This window comes from Solanum verrucosum, unplaced genomic scaffold, assembly GCF_900185275.1.
Source record: "Solanum verrucosum unplaced genomic scaffold, falcon-dt-bn FXZP01000261.1, whole genome shotgun sequence".
Classification (NCBI taxonomy): Eukaryota; Viridiplantae; Streptophyta; class Magnoliopsida; order Solanales; family Solanaceae; genus Solanum; species Solanum verrucosum.
The window spans coordinates 13,701,634-13,719,548 of NW_026019969.1; the positions used below are offsets into that span (position 1 = coordinate 13,701,634).

Sequence of the window (17,915 nt, forward strand, 5' to 3'; positions counted from 1 at the left end):
AGCCACTTTTCAATCATGTCTTTGAAAAATAGGTACTATCATAATATTAAAAATTCCACAAAGGAAACCCCCAGACAAAGTTTCATTTGTTAAAATTGAAGCTCCAAAAAAATGTCAAGTTTTCAAATACTATGATTGAAAAACTGTTATTTGCGAATTTTATCCCAAAACTACATTAATTAATAGAGTACTTTTTTAGTTAAAATTAACACTTAATTGTTGTTTCATTTACATTAAGGCAAATATTTACTATTGGTCTTCTCTATTTATTTGGTAAGAGATGGTATCCATATTTCAATTTCTCGACGTCAACTTCAATAACACATATACTAATAGTTATGGAGTGTTACATTATCCTTTCTTGGGATCATTCGTCCTCAAATGAATACTATCACTTACTGTAAGCTTAACTCTTTCATTTCTCAAAATTTCAACAAAGTTTCCTCCGTAGACAAACTTGTCAGCTAACTAGTATATATTTGTCATATTGAGTATGTCAGGATAAATGTTAATTAATTAATAATCTAATTACATGGATCTAAATAAAACAAAATGAATGTAATTTTTATATATATAATCCATCATTACTAGATTAAAGTAATTCTTGATTGATTAAATAATTCTTCGTACAATTATTTAAGGTAAAGTGAGTAACTACTGGAACAATGGAAATTTGGTCCAATCCTCCCAGGGACTGGCCCAGCCCATAATAGAGTGGCCTATTAATGAAGAATGGGGCTAAAATGAGCCCAGCCCAACTCCAACCTGTCAGAGGAACACGAAACAAGCAAGATTCAAAAGAAACTTGCATTTCTTGTTCCTCAAGAACTTGGGTAACTCCGAATCAGTGCGCTAACAATTCAACAGTAGTTTCAGTTTTTAAATTAATGGAGTTTTATGCTGAGGATGGAAAGAATTTGAGTTTGGATAATTCCACGTTGGTTCTGGTTTGTTTTCTAGGGTTTTGTTCTTTATCTTCTTTACTGATTGTTCTACTTTATCTTTTTTTTTTTTTTTTTGGGTCCTGTAATTTCTTTTTCGATCTTTTTGCAATGTAGCCGGCGCTGTCCATAGGGAATGTAGGGCAATTAGCGGTGGATCTTCTAGTAGCTTCTTTGAAAGCGGAGAGAATTGGATATTTGGATGATTCAAATGTCGTTCCATGCGTTGGGAATGATGCTTATTGGCCTTCTCCACCTGGTGAACTCGCTCTTCCTCTCGAAGGTATCACTGAATTACTTATTATTTCCTTCGTTTCAATTCTTTTGTCCTACTTTTCTTTTGTCCTACTGAATTACTCTTCATCTTATGTTTAAAACCACAACATTTGACATATCTAGTTTATGATCGCATGATTCAAATCTTTCTTTACTTTCCTTAAACTTCGTTCCAAGTCAAAACTAGACAAACAATTTGAAGCAGAGGGGGTACTTAATTGTTTCATTTTATACCGGACACTAAATCTAGATATTAGTTAGTGCACTGTATTGAGCACAAGTGAAGGAAATATTAGAGTAGTTGTTACGTATTTAAAGTTGTAGATGTTAATTTAGCATCAACTTGGAATTGTTCAATGGATATCAATTCTTGAAAATTTTATAGAATAGCAATGTTAACGGAATGTTTGGATAATTTAGAAATTCAGGAGCTGTTTATAAGTTGAAATAGAAGGAGGATAATTTTCAGTAGTAACAGTTTAGAAAGGCAACGTTTCTAATTTTGGTTCTTGGCAGTATATGAATCATCTCCTGATGCATTGGCTCTTGTACAACAGAGGTCTCCGATTGTTAAGGTTAGCATACTTTCTTTTCAACGAATATCATTGTTGCTTGACTTGTTATATACGGTGATGGTATAACATCTTTTATACCATCGGGTTTTCAAAAGCATCTATAGCTAGCTGTTAATAGTAAGTGTGAAAAATCAGAATAATGGTATGCAAACTGCTCTACTGGATAAACTACATTGATAATTTGAAAAGTACATTGAAAGTCTATATAACTTAAACCCAACTTCTTATTGCAATGTATCACATGCAGCTTTTTGCTTGTAAGTGGCTGTTTAGTTCTAATCGCTTTACTCAACAGGGCATGATGGTTGAATTTGCTAGGAACTTGGCAAATTTTGCTGCTGCAAATGGGAAGAAACATGTTGTTGTGCTCTCTAGTTTGGAGTTTGGGCGTTGGCAGAGCATTGATATGTCAAGGTATCTACATAAGAGCTTCCTATTCGAACATATTTTTCTGTTGTCTTTATGTGCTTCAATGATTGTAACTCTATGATTCTACTTTTTACTGATCCCGTGAATTGTAGACTGTTCCTGTTAGGAGTGTTTTAGCTTCTTGCATCTTGACCAATACTGAAAATAGGGACTTCACTTTTTTCTGATGTTGCTATTACAAATGATACGAAATACGAAAAGATTGTACAATTCCATACACTGAGGCCTATGCTAAATAAGGGAGTCAACAAAATCCAGAAAGGTGTCAGGTGAATCTACAGGGGATAAGGTGCTCCAACTATACAACTTTAGTAGACATCTAGCTTTGAGGGAGTGTCTAGGAGTTGATAAACCATTGAAACTTCTTTTGTTCCTTTCATTCCAACACACCAAAAAAGGCAAGTAGGAATCATTCTCCATATTTTCTTGATGGTGTTCCCAACTTTCCAAGTGCTCCAGCGCACATATGCATCCTCGATACTCCCTGGCATCGCCCAACTAAGTCCAAAAAGGGAGATGAACAATGACCATGTTTCATATGTCAGCTGACACTGTGCAGTTTAGTAAAAGATGTCTGCTAGTCCCTACACTTTGCTGACTCAAATAACATCTGTTGACTTTGAAAATAGGGACTTAATAAGTAAATAACAAATATGACGCTTCTTTGCTAGAGATATTACTGCAAGATTGTGTGGATGTGAAGAGTTCTTCTATTCGTCAAGATGAACATTACCAAACTGTTAACTGTTTAAGCTATTAAGTTTACTGTTGCATGTTAAACCGAGTTGTGTCGAGTTCTTTTACTTGAATATTTTACTTGATTCTATGGTGAAACTGATCTCATGGAGATTTTGTCCCAGTGGATCGCAGATTCATTACCTTTCTAGTTCCAAGTTGGATGGAGCAGACGATCATTGTGAAAAACAGGGCTGGAAGAGATTACCTGAGTATAATCCTACACAGAGAATGTGGAAGCATTTAGATGATTTAGCCAAAAATGCTGCCTCGGAGGTTGAGGAATTGCCTTTTGAAGAGCTGGGAGATGAGGATTACTATGCCAGTTTGCCTTATGCTGCATTGTTCTCTTGTTTTAAGGTTGTAATTTTATTGTTTTACTTGTTCAGCATGGATAACTTGATGCGCAAATATCTTGCTCGAAAAAGGATTTCATTTTTCATATGTGACTGTCATATTATATAGAATTCTACTTTGTTTACTTTATAGTTGCTTCCAAATTGTCTTTGCTTATGTTTATAAACTCTGCTGTCTTATTCTTGCACCATGAACATTGCTCATGAGCTTGAAATTCTAATTACCAGGTTTCTGGTATTGTCTTGGAATTGTATTTATTCGGGGGTAAGTTGAATGCTGCAGAAGTGACATGTATTATATATATGAATTTTCCTTTTGCATCTTTTTGATGTGTCATCTAAGTATGGTGTGCTTTTCAGTTTTTGTCTAAAATTCTCATAGAACTATTTTTTCCAGCTAACATTAGAACAACTTGCAATTTTTCATGAGGCAAAGCATCACTAGACATGTCCCACTTCAAACATACAGCACAACGAAAGAATTTGAAAGAACTTTGGAGATATGTTTAAGATGAAATGAGAGCAATACAAAACTACTGTTTGGTTTGGTTTGTAATTCTTATATATTTGTATCTCAATACTATGCATAGTATGTAATATGAACTCGAATATTCATTGAGATTTTCATGGCAAGTATACATTTCTACCCTGTTTGAGTTCGTGTATTAATCTACTGTTTTATTGGTTTAGGCCAAAGGTCTGAAGGTTACTTGTCTACTGTGTTATTGCTCGGAGGGAGACAACATTCCCGATGCCTTCCATTTGGCTGATGCAGTATCAAAAACTCTGGGGCTCAGACCCAACAGTTCTCAAGGTGAGTGGTTGTTTCCTGCTTTGAAGCGATTTCTTTTTTTGAGATCTCTAATATTGTCCAATTAAATCAAGCAAGTCTTATCCTGTCAGCTAGTGCTTCAGCTGCTGAATATTGACCTAGCCTATCGCCCCTATCTAAATCTGGCTGACAAAATTAAGTGCTGTCTAGTGTCTTCTTGATAAATTTATGTAGTTTAGAGAACATAAGTCGTGACTGAGATAATGAGCATAATTGGGTTCTCTTTAATTGTTATTTTCGGATGTTTGAGGGAGGAATATTTATGCATTTTGAGTATGGTTATACTTATTTCGAAATGCATAGATATGGACTGTGGTGCTCTTAAGGAAATTCAAACCTATGTAGTACATTAAAAAAATGTCTTGGATGCACATCAGAAATGGCAACGCAGGACAGGCTGGGGCGGTCTAAATATTATGTGTGTGTTTGTGGTGGGCGGAGGGGGAGGGGGTGTTTGTGGATTAAGAGATGTAGGTATTTAAACATCCAAATCTATTTAATTTATTAAAGGTAGATTAATGAATTCTTGGTCCTTAACTAAAAATATGGCAAGTCAACACCTGTTAATTGAATCATGAATGTCAATATAGAACAGAGTGAGTCTCATGTTGGTAACTTTTACAAGATTGATGGAAAACTGTAGCTTAATTTTGGAGGCACTAAATGAGCTCTTTTACTGGGTAATGAAGGTGGAAGCTGGACTGTGCCGTTGTCGTGGAAGAGTGTGTATGGTCCTCCACCAGATATGTCTCTTTTCTAGGCTCTACTTTGGAGCTGTTTAAGTCTGTTGTTAAATGTTTCTCGGCCTTTTGGCTATGATCAAAATGAAATATATTCACTTGGGCTTGTACAAGTTAATTTGTAGGTTCAAAGTTTTTGCCATTACAATTTCAACCGAATGAATAGATAAGTAATTTTGAACTCGGAATCATCATTTGAGCACCCCTTTTTGCTCCTCGAACTCACAACCTTAGGGTTAGAGGTAGAAGATGTTTATCACTTGAGGAACCTCTCTTGTCCGAATTATTTCATTTTATTTGTATGGTCTAAATAAATTACAATGAATTTCCATCACATACACGTCAACTGGCACATCCTAATCCATCCGTCAAATTAAGAGTTGATTAATCATTTTGGCAGCATGATTAAATAAGAAAATCTAAAAGCATTACACCTGACAGTAGTTCATGACACATGTAACTTGAGAAAAATAAGGTGATGATTATTAATTATTTTTTTAAAAAAATTAAGCCATCACCTAGGTTGTGGACCTAAGGTGTGGGGGGTTAGGCTTGATCCCTACCATGTCTATTCATAACAAAAAGTTACAATTAGTTAGAGGGGGACATGGACCTAACCTCTAAGTTGTTGAAGGAACACGAGAAACAAGTAGCACCAAAAAATTATGATGAAAGGATTAGCCTATACAAGTTCCTTTCATACTAAGCATATAAAATATTAACTAACAAAAAAAGTAGTACATTTTTCATATCTCCATGAAATTGCCATTTATCCAAAAGTATTAAGCGTTTAACCTCCTTTGGTAATTGTTGGTATGAGAGGTAGAAGGTTCCATCTCCACTGGTAGCAGTAAGTGATAAGCCACATTATTTGCTTCTCTCAAACAATGGGATATTGCTCAAAATCTTGTTGAATGATAGTTTTGAACTTGTCATAGAGTTAAGCTCTATGTGTATGTTGTTGAAACCATTTGCGATGGATGGATGCACCACTGACTTCCGAATTTTGCTGCAATATGATTATTGCTAGTACCCTTAACAGAAAGCCATCTCAGGCCAAGTACCTGTTAAGTTACATGGATGACTGACTGCCAGAATATTCTTAATTATGGATGATTATTACTCCATATTCCACTCATAATCCATTGGAGTTGATCCAAAGATGAAGATCACATACGTTCACGTAATATTCTTTTGTATAATAGTAGTAAGCCACTTGGTGCTGCTGTTATATCTTCCTCGCCCCCGTTTGGCTATTCTCAACGACCAGACCAACGTATTCTTTTGTATCAAAATAAAATAATTAATTTTTTCATACTAATACACTTTCTTTAATACTATTAACATATTCTTTTTAATGTTTGAAAAACTCTCACCTTATTGTGTTTTCTTATTTGATTAATACTCTACTAAATTATTATAACAAAAAGGTGGTGAACATATTCGAGTTTTGCGATTGATTTAACTCTTTTTAATGATCAGTTACGTATAGGGGTGTGCACTATTCGGATTAAACAGAATAACCAAACTAAATCAAATCGAATTTTTATTTGGATTGATTTTTTGGTTTTCGGATTGATTTTGGATTAATAAATTACTTTGTTTGGTTTTCTGGTTTAGTTTCGGATTTTAAAAAATTCAAACCGAAAAAATCAAATATAATGCTTAGGTTTAGAATTAAGTTGGAGTTAATCACTTTTGTCTTTTTTTGGTTATTGCCTTTCATGATGATTACATCTATATTTTATGTTTGAACATCTATAATAAGTATACTTATAAGTACTGTGTTTTAAGTTTTACTTGTGATTTATATTAGAAAGTATATTTAAGAGATTCAATATTATTACTTTGGTTATGTTATTAATTATTGACATAATCGAATATTCAAACCGAAAAAAGCCGAACCGAATAAAGGAAAATCAAATCAAACCAAATTTATTTTCGATAGGATTGGGTTATACTTTTACAAAATCAAAAATCAAAAAATCCAAATCAAATAGTACAAAACCAAAGCGAAAAACCGAATGCACACCCCTAATTACGTGTAGTGAACATATTCAAACAAACCAAAGAGGATACGTGCACATAAAACATATTAATGTAGGGAAAAAATTCCCTCTAGATACTATTAGTCCACTAATGTTCAATAATTCTTTCAGATGTTCAGCAAAATAAAACTCAACGACTATAATTTATTCATACATAAAACCAAATTTAAACGCCGTCAATAAGGATCTAGGATTTAAGTTTTACGGGTTCAGTTCTTACATTAAATTTATTATATTTCTAAAGTTATGTGTTCATATCGATTAGTTATAGCATTTTTATATGTTCAAGTAGAGGGTTCAGATGAACCCGGTGCCTACTATTTTGTCTAAGTTGTTCAAAGTAGAGGGCTTACGCCAGCTTCATACAGTTTGGGTTTCAATTTCTAATTTATTAAATCACCCTTCAAATCAAGTAAAGTCGGATAAGATCTATTTATTTTAAGTTTATAGTAAAATTAATCTATTTGATTATTTCGAATTATCGATTTTGGGCTTCTCCTTTTTACCAAAAGAGGAACGTCCAAATAAGATATTAATGTCACACAAATAATTCAAAGAAAAGTTTACTTATTATGATCAGTATTGTAAATTTATTTTTTTCATTATATTAAATTAGAAGGATTACAACTTATAGTATTTTTCTTACAATTTTCAACATTTAAAATATTTTTCTATTCTAATTTAGTATAGCTTCGAAGATTGATTAAATTAATTTTTGTGAAGTGAGACGTGACAAGTAAAACTGAATGGAGAGTAATGAATAATGCTTTACAAAAACGAACAAAACAGCAAAATGTATATGGGATGTCGTGCCTAGAAAAAACTTATTGCTTTTTGCCTTCTATCACAAAAAATAATTGATCACAGCATGAACAACAATTATAAGCATATTAAATAATACTTTCAAGTTCGTTTTAGAAAAAAATAGTTTTCTCGAATTATTTATCATTTTAAAATTTTTTTAAAAAAATCAATTATCATTTTTTATTTTATCTCTAGTAATAATTGTATCTAAAAGAAATATAACATGAATTAAATTTAATTATGTTGAATCGTTCAAAGATATTTTGGTCCTTTTCCCAAAAACTAATTTTCTGATGGTATACATGATCCCACATCACTGAAGCATAGTTTATTTTATAAAAATAATGCATTTTTCATGTAATTTTTCAAAAATATGTCAATTACAAAGACTTTTAAGTAGAAAAACATCTCTTCGTCCTTTTTATCCTCAACATCCTATATTATCATATTTCTTGTCTTTATGAAATAAAGCAAACTTATTTTGACAACTTCTGGATATATTATTGTATAAATAATCGTGTTTTGTTATTTTCTCGTTTTTTGTAATGTACTTTTAGAGTGAATAAATATTTGAGTTTTTAGCTTGATTTAGAAAGATTTCAATCATATATATATATATATATATATATATTGCTTAGGTTTAGAATTAAGTTGGAGTTAACCACTTTTGTCCTTTTTTGGTTATTGCCCTTCATGATGATTATACATTTATATTTTAATTATTGACATAATCGAATATCCAAACCGAAAAAAGCCGAATTGAATAGAGGAAAATCAAACCAAACAAAATTTATTTTGGATCAGATTGGGTTATACTTTTACAAAAACAAAAATCAAAAAATCCAAACCAAATAGTACAAAACTAAATCGAAAAACCGATTGCACACCCCTAATTACGTATAGTGAACATATTCAAACAAACCAAAGGGGATACATGCACATAAAACATACTAATGTAGGGAAAAGATTCCCTCTAGAAACTATTAGTCCACTAAAGTTCAATAATTCTTTCAGATTTTCAGCAAAATAAAACTCAACGACTATAATTTATTCATACATAAAACCAAATTTAAACCCCCGTCAATAAGGATCTAGGATTTAAGTTTTACGGGTTCAGTTCTTGCATTAAACTTATTATATTTCTAAATTTATGTGTTCATATAGACTAGTTATAACATTTTTATATGTTCAAGTAAAGGATTCAGATGAACTCGATACCTACTATTTTGTCTACGTTATTGAAAGTAAAGGGATTAGGCCAGCATCATACAGTTTGGATTTCAATTTCTAATTTATTAAATCACCCTTCAAATCAAGTAAAGTGGATAAGATCTATTTGTTTTAAGTTTGTAGTAAAATTAATCTATTTGATTATTTCGAATTATTGATTTTGGGCTTCTCCTTTTTACCAAAAGAGGAACGTCCAAATAATATATTAATGTCACACAAATAATTCAAAGAAAAGTTTACTTATTATGATCAGTATTGTAAATTTATTTTTTTCATTATATTAAATAAGAAGGATTACACCTTATAGTATTTTTCTTACAATTTTCAACATTTAAAATATTTTTCTATTCTAATTTAGTATAGCTTCAAAGATTGATTAAATTAATTTTTGTGAAGTGAAACGTGACAAATAAAACTGAATGGAGAGTAATGAATAATGCTTTACAAAAACGAACAAAACAGCAAAATGTATATGGGATGTCGTGCCTAGAAAAAACTTATTGCTTTTTGCCTTCTATCACAAAAAATAATTGATCACACCATGAACAACAATTACAACCATATTAAATAATACTTTCAAGTTCGTTTTTAAAAAAAAACAGTTTTCGCGAATTATTTATCATTTTAAAATTTTAAAATAAAATTAATTATCATTTTTTATTTTATCTCTAGTAATTTAACTATGTTGAATCGTTCAAAGATATTTTGGTCCTTTTCCCAAAAAACTAATTTTCTGATGGTATACATGATCCCACATCACTGAAGCATAGTTTATTTTATAAAAATAATACATTTTTCATGTAATTTTTCAAAAATATGTCAATTACAAAGACTTTTAAGTCGAAAAACATCTCTTCGTTCTTTTTATCCTCAACATCATATATTATCACATTTCTTGTCTTTATGAAATAAAGCAAACTTATTTTGACAACTTCTGGATATATTATTGTATAAATAATCGTGTTCTGTTATTTTCTCGTTTTTATCATGTACTTTTAGAGTGAATAAATAGTTGAGTTTTTAGCTTGATTTAGAAAGATTTCATTCATATATTATATTTTAATATATTAGAAGAGAGAGTTTGAGACACTTTCAACATGACTGTTTTTTGCCATATTTAGAAAGCTTCAGGGCAATTTGGTCATTGCCCCTTGCTTATTTAGAAGGGACGCAACAAAATTGCAAGATAAACTTGCTTAGAAAATTTGTACTTCTTGCTTTGTTATTTGGACCTCAGCAAAAGCTCTTTAAAAAGTCCATCTTTTTCTATTTATTTACAAATCATGCTTGCCATTAAAGAATATGATGGGTCCTACTTTTTTGTTTTTTCATTAATGTCATAAGACATGGGTCCGCTGAATATTAAGTACTTATTACTTTTTTACTGTCATAAATAAATATTCTCCTTATTTAATTTTATTTGTCTGTTATTTAAGAGTTTTTTTTTTATCTATTCAGTTTCACATTTTAAGAAATATGATTTTTTTTAATCCATATTTTGCTTTCAACATTAATCACTTATTATTTCTCAAATTATTTTTCAAGATCTAATACTATTAAAGATCAATCAATAAAAATAGTATGGTAAATAGTTATATCAATTATTATTTTCTAAATTGGTGTGTCAAATTCAAATATAACAAGTAAAAATGAATAAATAAATAAAGTAATACATGTTATTAGCTCTTATATTAAAAATATTTTCTTTTATATCACTTGTTATTGTGATAAATTAAGAAAATTAATTATTTTCAAGTAATTATCTGAAATACTAATAGTTAATTCAAAACTTTGCAATATAATTAAGTATCACTTACATAAATCCCATAGTGTAAGATCTAAAATACATCATATCCCTACTCTTTTCTAATTTACAAAAATCCCTTAAAGAATCATCCATCCGGATACATAAGATTTATCCGGATACATCACCCATGATACACTACAAACCTAGTCAGTTGCACTTAATATGGAACCTAAATGTAAAATTAATTCTAATCCCCAAAATCACGCTACAGATTGATGTCAATCTATTCAAATTGTAACAACTTCAAAGAATTGAAAATTCAAACTTTCATCTCCTTCATTTATCAAGAATCGTAACAGATCCAAAGTATTTGACCAAAGTGGTTGATACCAGATTTTCATCTCCTCCATCTATCAGATATCGTAACAGATCCAAATTATTCGATCAAAGTGATTGATATAAGATTTTCATCTTCTCCATCTATCAGAAATCGTAACAGATCTAAAGTGTTCGACCAAAGTGGCTGATACAAAATTTTCATCTCCTCCATCTATTAGAAATCGTAACATATCCAAAATATTCGATCAAAGTGGCTGACACAAGATGAATATATCAATTTTGTTAAGACATTCAGGAATTTGAGTAGCGAGGTGAGTTATGAAGGATACAAAACTGATGGAATTGTTGTTGGACAAACGATTTTATTTGTGAATCTTCCAGTTCATCGAAGATTCTTTCAATTTTGATTCAAAATTGTTGAAAATTTTGAGATTCAAAATTCTTCTCTTAGTTCATTGAAGAAACTTTCATTTGTTATTCAAAATTATCAAATTTTTTGAGAAGATGTATTATGAATATCTTCGTTAGTCTTGTTATTATCTTTGTTAGGGGTTTGAAGAAGTTCCAAGTATTGTAATCCTATTTGATACATTAAAGTAAAGGTTGTCCATAAGGTTTTGTTGTTAGATCGATATATTATTGTGTGGTAGTGATTAACTATTAAGTATCAGATACATGTAGTTAATTTAATTTTTATTTGTGTTTTTGAGAAGACTATATCAATCGTGATACATTAGTATTTATGAATCTTGTATAAATTGATAAGTATTGTATTCCTATTAATTAGATACATTAAATAAGTAAATTTTGCACGTAAAGTGTTTGGTTAGAGTTTGACACATTACTGTGTGATAATTATTATATATCATATACATGTAGTATTAATTTAAATTATTGTATCATGACCAAATGTCTAGCATGATACATTACTATTTTTGTATCTTGTTGTGCTTGTGAAATACTACACTTTATAGATGATACATTATACATTTAATTTGTTATAAAAGCATCAAAATGTTCAAGAATGAGGGTATGTATCAGATTATATTTATATTTGTATCTTATATTATATATAGGTTAGCTATTTGATTGTTTGTGATTGATACATAGAAATATAATTATAAGAAACATCAGAAAACAGAGGAAAATATTAGACGGTATGAAACTTTGGTAAAATTGAAACTAATATTATTATGAGACAATGAAAAGTTTAAATAATAATACAAGAATCCTAATCAGCTTCAATGAGGAATTAGTTGTTAGAGTCCATAACCAACTCAAATTATGAAAAATTTACAAAGATTATTATCAAATTTTTATTTTTATTTTAACGATGGACAAAAGTTTTGTAACTCAAGAAAGCATCCTTTTATGATATGACATTACCAAAATCAAACTTGTGAGTTATTACCAAATAATAATTACTACTATAACATTTTTTCTAATATACGTTGTAGTGTATAAATTTGGAAGTTCACTTATTTTATTTAATTATAAATTTTGGTGTATTTTTAAAAACGGGCAAAAGATCTATAAATATCTTTTTCTATTTTTTTTTGTCTAAAAATATCCTTAATCTACTTGAAAAGAGATTGATTTTGAATTTCAAACGTGAATGAGAAAATAACTACTAAGATTGTGTGACTAAAAATAAGGAGAGATTTATGGAGTGAAATAAGGAAGGAATAACGTTGATTTTGGGAGTTAGAATTAATGTATCCAACTTTTGGAGGTTTGGGAATAAAATAAGGTATTTTGGAGAATTTTAGAACTAATAGGGAATAATGGGAATTATGGAAACAAAAGGTGTGTATATAGATAATTTATCCTATAATGTATAATAATAGTTTCAACATGTTAGTTTTTCATCGTTAAATGAATAGATTATGGGTATTATATTTTTTAAAATATTTTTTAATATCAGCTTGCTTGAAAAAAAATTGTTATTTCTATTTTGTCATGTGGACTGTATCAATAATTTTTTTTTTAATCACTCTTTTCAATTAAATTATACATTATGCCTTACCCAGTATTGAAATGCATTAAATTTATAGAGCATTGAACTTTCTAACTCGACAAATGTACAAGATGCTCAACTCTTTTTTTTTTTCTAATGAAAATGGTTATTCTAATGTCTTCCATATAATTTCTCATTTGAATCACATGAAAAGTAAATAATTTCATCATTATATCTTTCATTTGAAAACTCAGATTATTATCTGTTAAATTTAGTATTCCTTAAATTTAATATAATTAGGTCATTTACAAAAATGATCTTATACCAAATTTTATTTTTATTTTACCAAATTAAGAGAAATTTATTTATTTTTTCTTAATATTGACTTTATGATTAAGTAACTATATTAAATACTAATAGTCAAATTTAACTTTCAATGCATATTTAATAAAATTAATATATGATAAATAAATTTCTTATGAGTTATGTCAAGTCAATATGGACCAAGTAAAACGAAATTTAAAGATATATTTATTAAGTCGGGTTCATAACTATATATTTCAATGTACAAGATTTTGATAAAATAAAATCTTTAAAATTAAATTATAATGTTTTTGAAATTTAAATTATTAAAACATATATAATGATTTTATAGAAAAAATAATATCATATAAAATTAAATGAAAAGGATAATAAATTCAGCTTTTACCATGACAAGGTTGAAAAATATCTTACTCTTGCTATATTCCTTAAATAATTAAGAGTTTAGACTTTAATTAGGATATTAACAGTTCTTCATTTTTATTTGAAAAATAAATAAATATACATATTTATCTTAATATTTGTTGTTTTAACAAAGATATATATTAACAATTTCAATTTTTTATAACATTGGGCCTGTGTCACGGGGCCACTCCTATATAATTGAGAGTCTAAAATTAAATTAATTAGTAGAGTATGCACATTTTCTTTATTTTTATCCTAATTGTTATTTTAACAATGATATATCAATAATAAATTTTAAAATATAATTAATAAAATTATTTCGTAATATGTTTTTGGTAAAAAAACTAAAAATAAGAACCTTGATGACTATTGAAAAAAAAAGTATCATCTTTCGCTAATATATAATAGTAATACTCTATATGTGTATAAAGTGTCGCTTTCAGTATCTAATGGTATAATGTTTCTATGAGTATAATAATTTATTATTTGACAATCAACATCTATTCATGGATCGAGAGCGTATTCAATACAATGAGTATATGATTAATAATTACTTAGGATGTGTTTGTTAAGATTAAAAAAAAAATTTGGAATGATTTGTAGGAAAATAAATATGTTTCTTATTTATTTTCTTGTTTTTGATAGGTTGACAAAAATTATGATCCTAAAAGCATTTTTATATAATTTAGACAAATACTATAAGAGGTGAAGGTAGAGGGTAGGGATGTATGTGGTGGTGGAGATGAAGATGGGAGGAGCTCCATATTATGGGGTAAAGATGAGGTGTGGTTGAAAACGGAGGAAGACATTATCAATGTAGAATATTATGTGTAACTTTTATTTTTCATACGTCTATTATAGAAATCATTTCCTCATTTTAAAAGGATAAAAAATTATTTTCTAGAGAAAATATATTGCAAAGATTTTAACTGATCAAATATAGAAAAATTAACATTTTACATAACGAACACCACCTTAGATCCATCAAATTTCTTTTTTCCAATTTCACGTAAAAACAAACTTAACAAAATAATAATAATAATACTTAATAATACTGGGCCCGTGCTGGCACGGGCCATTGCTTTCTAGTATTATTATAAGTGGGAACCTCCAAAATGAAAAGTTGAGTTACCATTTTATTCCTACACTAAATATAAATTTAATCAAATATCTTAATAAATAATAATATTTTAATTATATAAAGATAACATTAAAAGTCCAGCAATTATAATTCTAAAATATAAAACTTATTAATAATCATATGCATTGAACCTGATAAGCAATAGATGGTTCATCTGCCAGTAATTATTATAGTAGCAAATTTCCTCAATATTAATTATAATACAACCTTTTCACATTCCAACATTTATTAGTTTGATTGAAGCTTCTACATGTTATATTTTGTCATCTATCAAGTACTTATTATAGCATATTATCTTAATATGTAGTAATTTAGAATACAATGTTTTCTCAACAAAATATTTTCTTGTGTAATTTTCGTTTATTCTTTTTCTTAGTTTTTTTGTACTTACAATGTATGAATCTCATAACAATGGTTGTACTTAGCTGTTGTTTGGAAGTTGGAAATTAAAGAACATTGTATCATAGTTTAAGTCTTTTCGTCTCCAACAATAAAACTTATGATTTTCTTTAGTTACCTAACTTAATTGATAATGAATTATCTTATCTATTACATTAAATTATGCTCAATGATCAACTTATATAAATGAATTCATAAACCAAGAATATGTACAACTCTCTCCATTAGGGGAAGCATTAGAGGAAAGATTTTAAAGAGTAAGTTCATTTTTCAGCTTTGTTATTTTCTGTGAACGTGTTTGTAAAAATATATTATTCTTGTTTACATAATATTTTATGAGTTTTAAGTTTTATAAATTATCAATGTTTCTTATATGAGTTAAAATTAAACTGATGTATTGACATAGATGTGTTAGAGATTGACTTTTGGTCCTCTTATATGTCATACCTTTACCATTAGCTTTGAGTCTTTGCTTAGCTTGAAGTTGTTTGAAACTTTAATTTTTGATATCTTAAATTTAATGAAGTTGGTAAAAAAAAATGGATAAATGAAAAAGAATAGGTATTCATATATAATATTTTGGTGATATATGTTTATTAATGTTTTCCTAATTATATAATTAAAGTGGATGAATGAAACTACTCTAACTAGTGAAATCGGTAATCAAAACAACAAATGGAATACACATCAAGAACATTACTTATGAATGAGTATCACGTAATATATCAATACATTAAATATTGCTCAAAATATAATTCATTATACATTTTACCTATCTAGATAAATTTAGTTATTTAATTTTGTAGTTTAAAATAATATTTAATCATCTAATATTGTTCAACGAAGAAGTCATTTGAATATAAGCTAACTATTCATCTATTTTAACTTGTACTTTTTCATTTCATTCTATTATTCATTACAATGAATTTTTGATATAATTTATTTTGTATGAACTACTTGTATGGGCACATGTCGAGAAACTAGTATAGTCTTATTTCCCTCTAAACTTGATTCTATAAAGTAGTTTTTTCCCCCTAAAATTTCCTACATTTTTTTTTTCTAAATACAATGTAAAATGTTTCCTACAAGTTTCAACCTCATCTAGACGTTCATTTGTCCAGTATTCTATTATCCGCTTAATTAATACATATTGCAAACATATTAGCTTATATGTAGGTATGATAAATGAGTGGGTCGAGTCTAGGGGTGTGCACTATTCGGATTAAACTGAATAACCAAATCAAATCAAACTGAATTTTTATTTGGATTGGTTTTTGGGTTTTTTGGATTGATTTTGGATTAATAAATTACTCTGTTTTGTTTTATGGTTTGGTTTCAGATTTTAAAAAATAAAAATTGAATTATATACATATATAATGCTAGGTTTAGAATTAAGTTGGAGTTAACCACTTTTGTCCTTTTTTGGTTATTGTCTTTCATGATGATTACATTTATACTTTATATTTGAACATCTATAATAAGTATACTTATAAGTATTGTGTTTTAATTTTTACTTGTGATTTATATTAGAAATATATTTAAGAGATTCAATATTATTACTTTGGTTATGTTATTTATTATTGACATAATCGAATATCCAAACCGAAAAAAATCGAACCGAATAGAGGAAAACCAAATTTAATCAAATTTATTTTGGATAAGATTGAGTTATACTTTTACAAAATCAAAAACCAAAAAATCTAAATCAAATAGTGCAAAATCAAACCGAAAAACCGAACGCACACCCTAGAGTTTATTGTTTTTTTTATTTCATTTTTTCGAAAATAAAGTTTTCAGAAAAGGGCCTAATATTGTGTCGGATTTGGAGCGGGTTTAATTAGTAATGGGTGGGTAATGGATAGGTTTATAAATTATATTAATATATTAAATTATAACCAATAGTTGAGCGTCGCGTATTTAAAAAAATACTTAAATAGTTAAAATTTAAAATTGTTAAATAAGTGGTTAATTTTGGACCCAAAGATGGATGACAAGGGTTGGAGCCAACAGGTGGATGGAGGACATTTTTGTACCATTTCCAATACTTCGAAGGTATTTTTTTTTAAAAAGTATAGAGTCTCAACACTATTAAAAAATTACTATTTTTTTCAGAGAAAAAGGTTGAATAGTTTTTTTATAGATATTCTTATTGGGAAAAAATAGTTCTTAATATTTTCATATGAAAAAATTAAAAAATTCTCACTAGTATATGTGTCAAAATAACAGATGCCAAGAAGAATAAAAGTTCTTGAACAAGTAATGAATCTTGAAGTACTAACTTTACATTTTTCTGATCAAATTTATCTATATTAGAATTACTCATTAATGATTGATCAAATTTGATAAACCGTCCTTGGGAGTGGACGGAGAGCTGCCAAAGTGCCTTCGAAGAGTTGAAGGCCGCCTCTATTCCATGTATTTTTTCCATTGATGAAAAACGTGAAAAAATATATATATTTTATAACATATATTTCACTGATTCCAAATCTTTATTTCTAGCCGTCAAATATGAAAAATAGGGCTTTTAATGATTCATTCTGATTTGTATTTGGATGAGTTGGCCGTCTCTGATATTGTACTATTTGTGGAGAATGTGTATGTAAATAAAAAGATATTCATTTTATTCTGTCCTAATTTATA

General features: G+C 28.6%; 1 protein-coding gene across 2 annotated transcripts; it reads left to right on the forward strand.

Moving 5' to 3' along the window:
* Positions 1-780: 780 nt before the first annotated feature.
* LOC125815600 (uncharacterized) lies at positions 781-5,076 on the forward strand. Of its 2 annotated transcripts, none has more exons than XM_049495109.1 (7): positions 781-947; positions 1,059-1,224; positions 1,734-1,792; positions 2,088-2,206; positions 3,082-3,316; positions 4,003-4,125; positions 4,824-5,076. In XM_049495109.1, exons 1-7 carry the CDS (start codon positions 888-890, stop codon positions 4,902-4,904), a joined length of 843 nt encoding a protein of 280 aa, XP_049351066.1. In that variant the 5' UTR covers positions 781-887; the 3' UTR covers positions 4,905-5,076. The 2 variants fall into 2 exon arrangements, with proteins under 2 accessions (XP_049351066.1, XP_049351065.1); XM_049495108.1 differs by having other exon boundaries at positions 818-947; positions 3,070-3,316.
* The last annotated feature ends 12,839 nt before the right edge of the window (positions 5,077-17,915 follow it).

Coding starts and splice junctions, on each gene's coding strand:
- LOC125815600 (XM_049495108.1), top strand. CDS start 888: ATGGAGTTTTATGCTGAGGATGGAAAGAATTTGAGTTTGGATAATTCC. Junction 948..1,058: donor ATAATTCCACGTTGGTTCTG/GTTTGTTTTCTA, acceptor TTTGCAATGTAG/CCGGCGCTGTCCATAGGGAA. Junction 3,317..4,002: donor CATTGTTCTCTTGTTTTAAG/GTTGTAATTTTA, acceptor TTATTGGTTTAG/GCCAAAGGTCTGAAGGTTAC.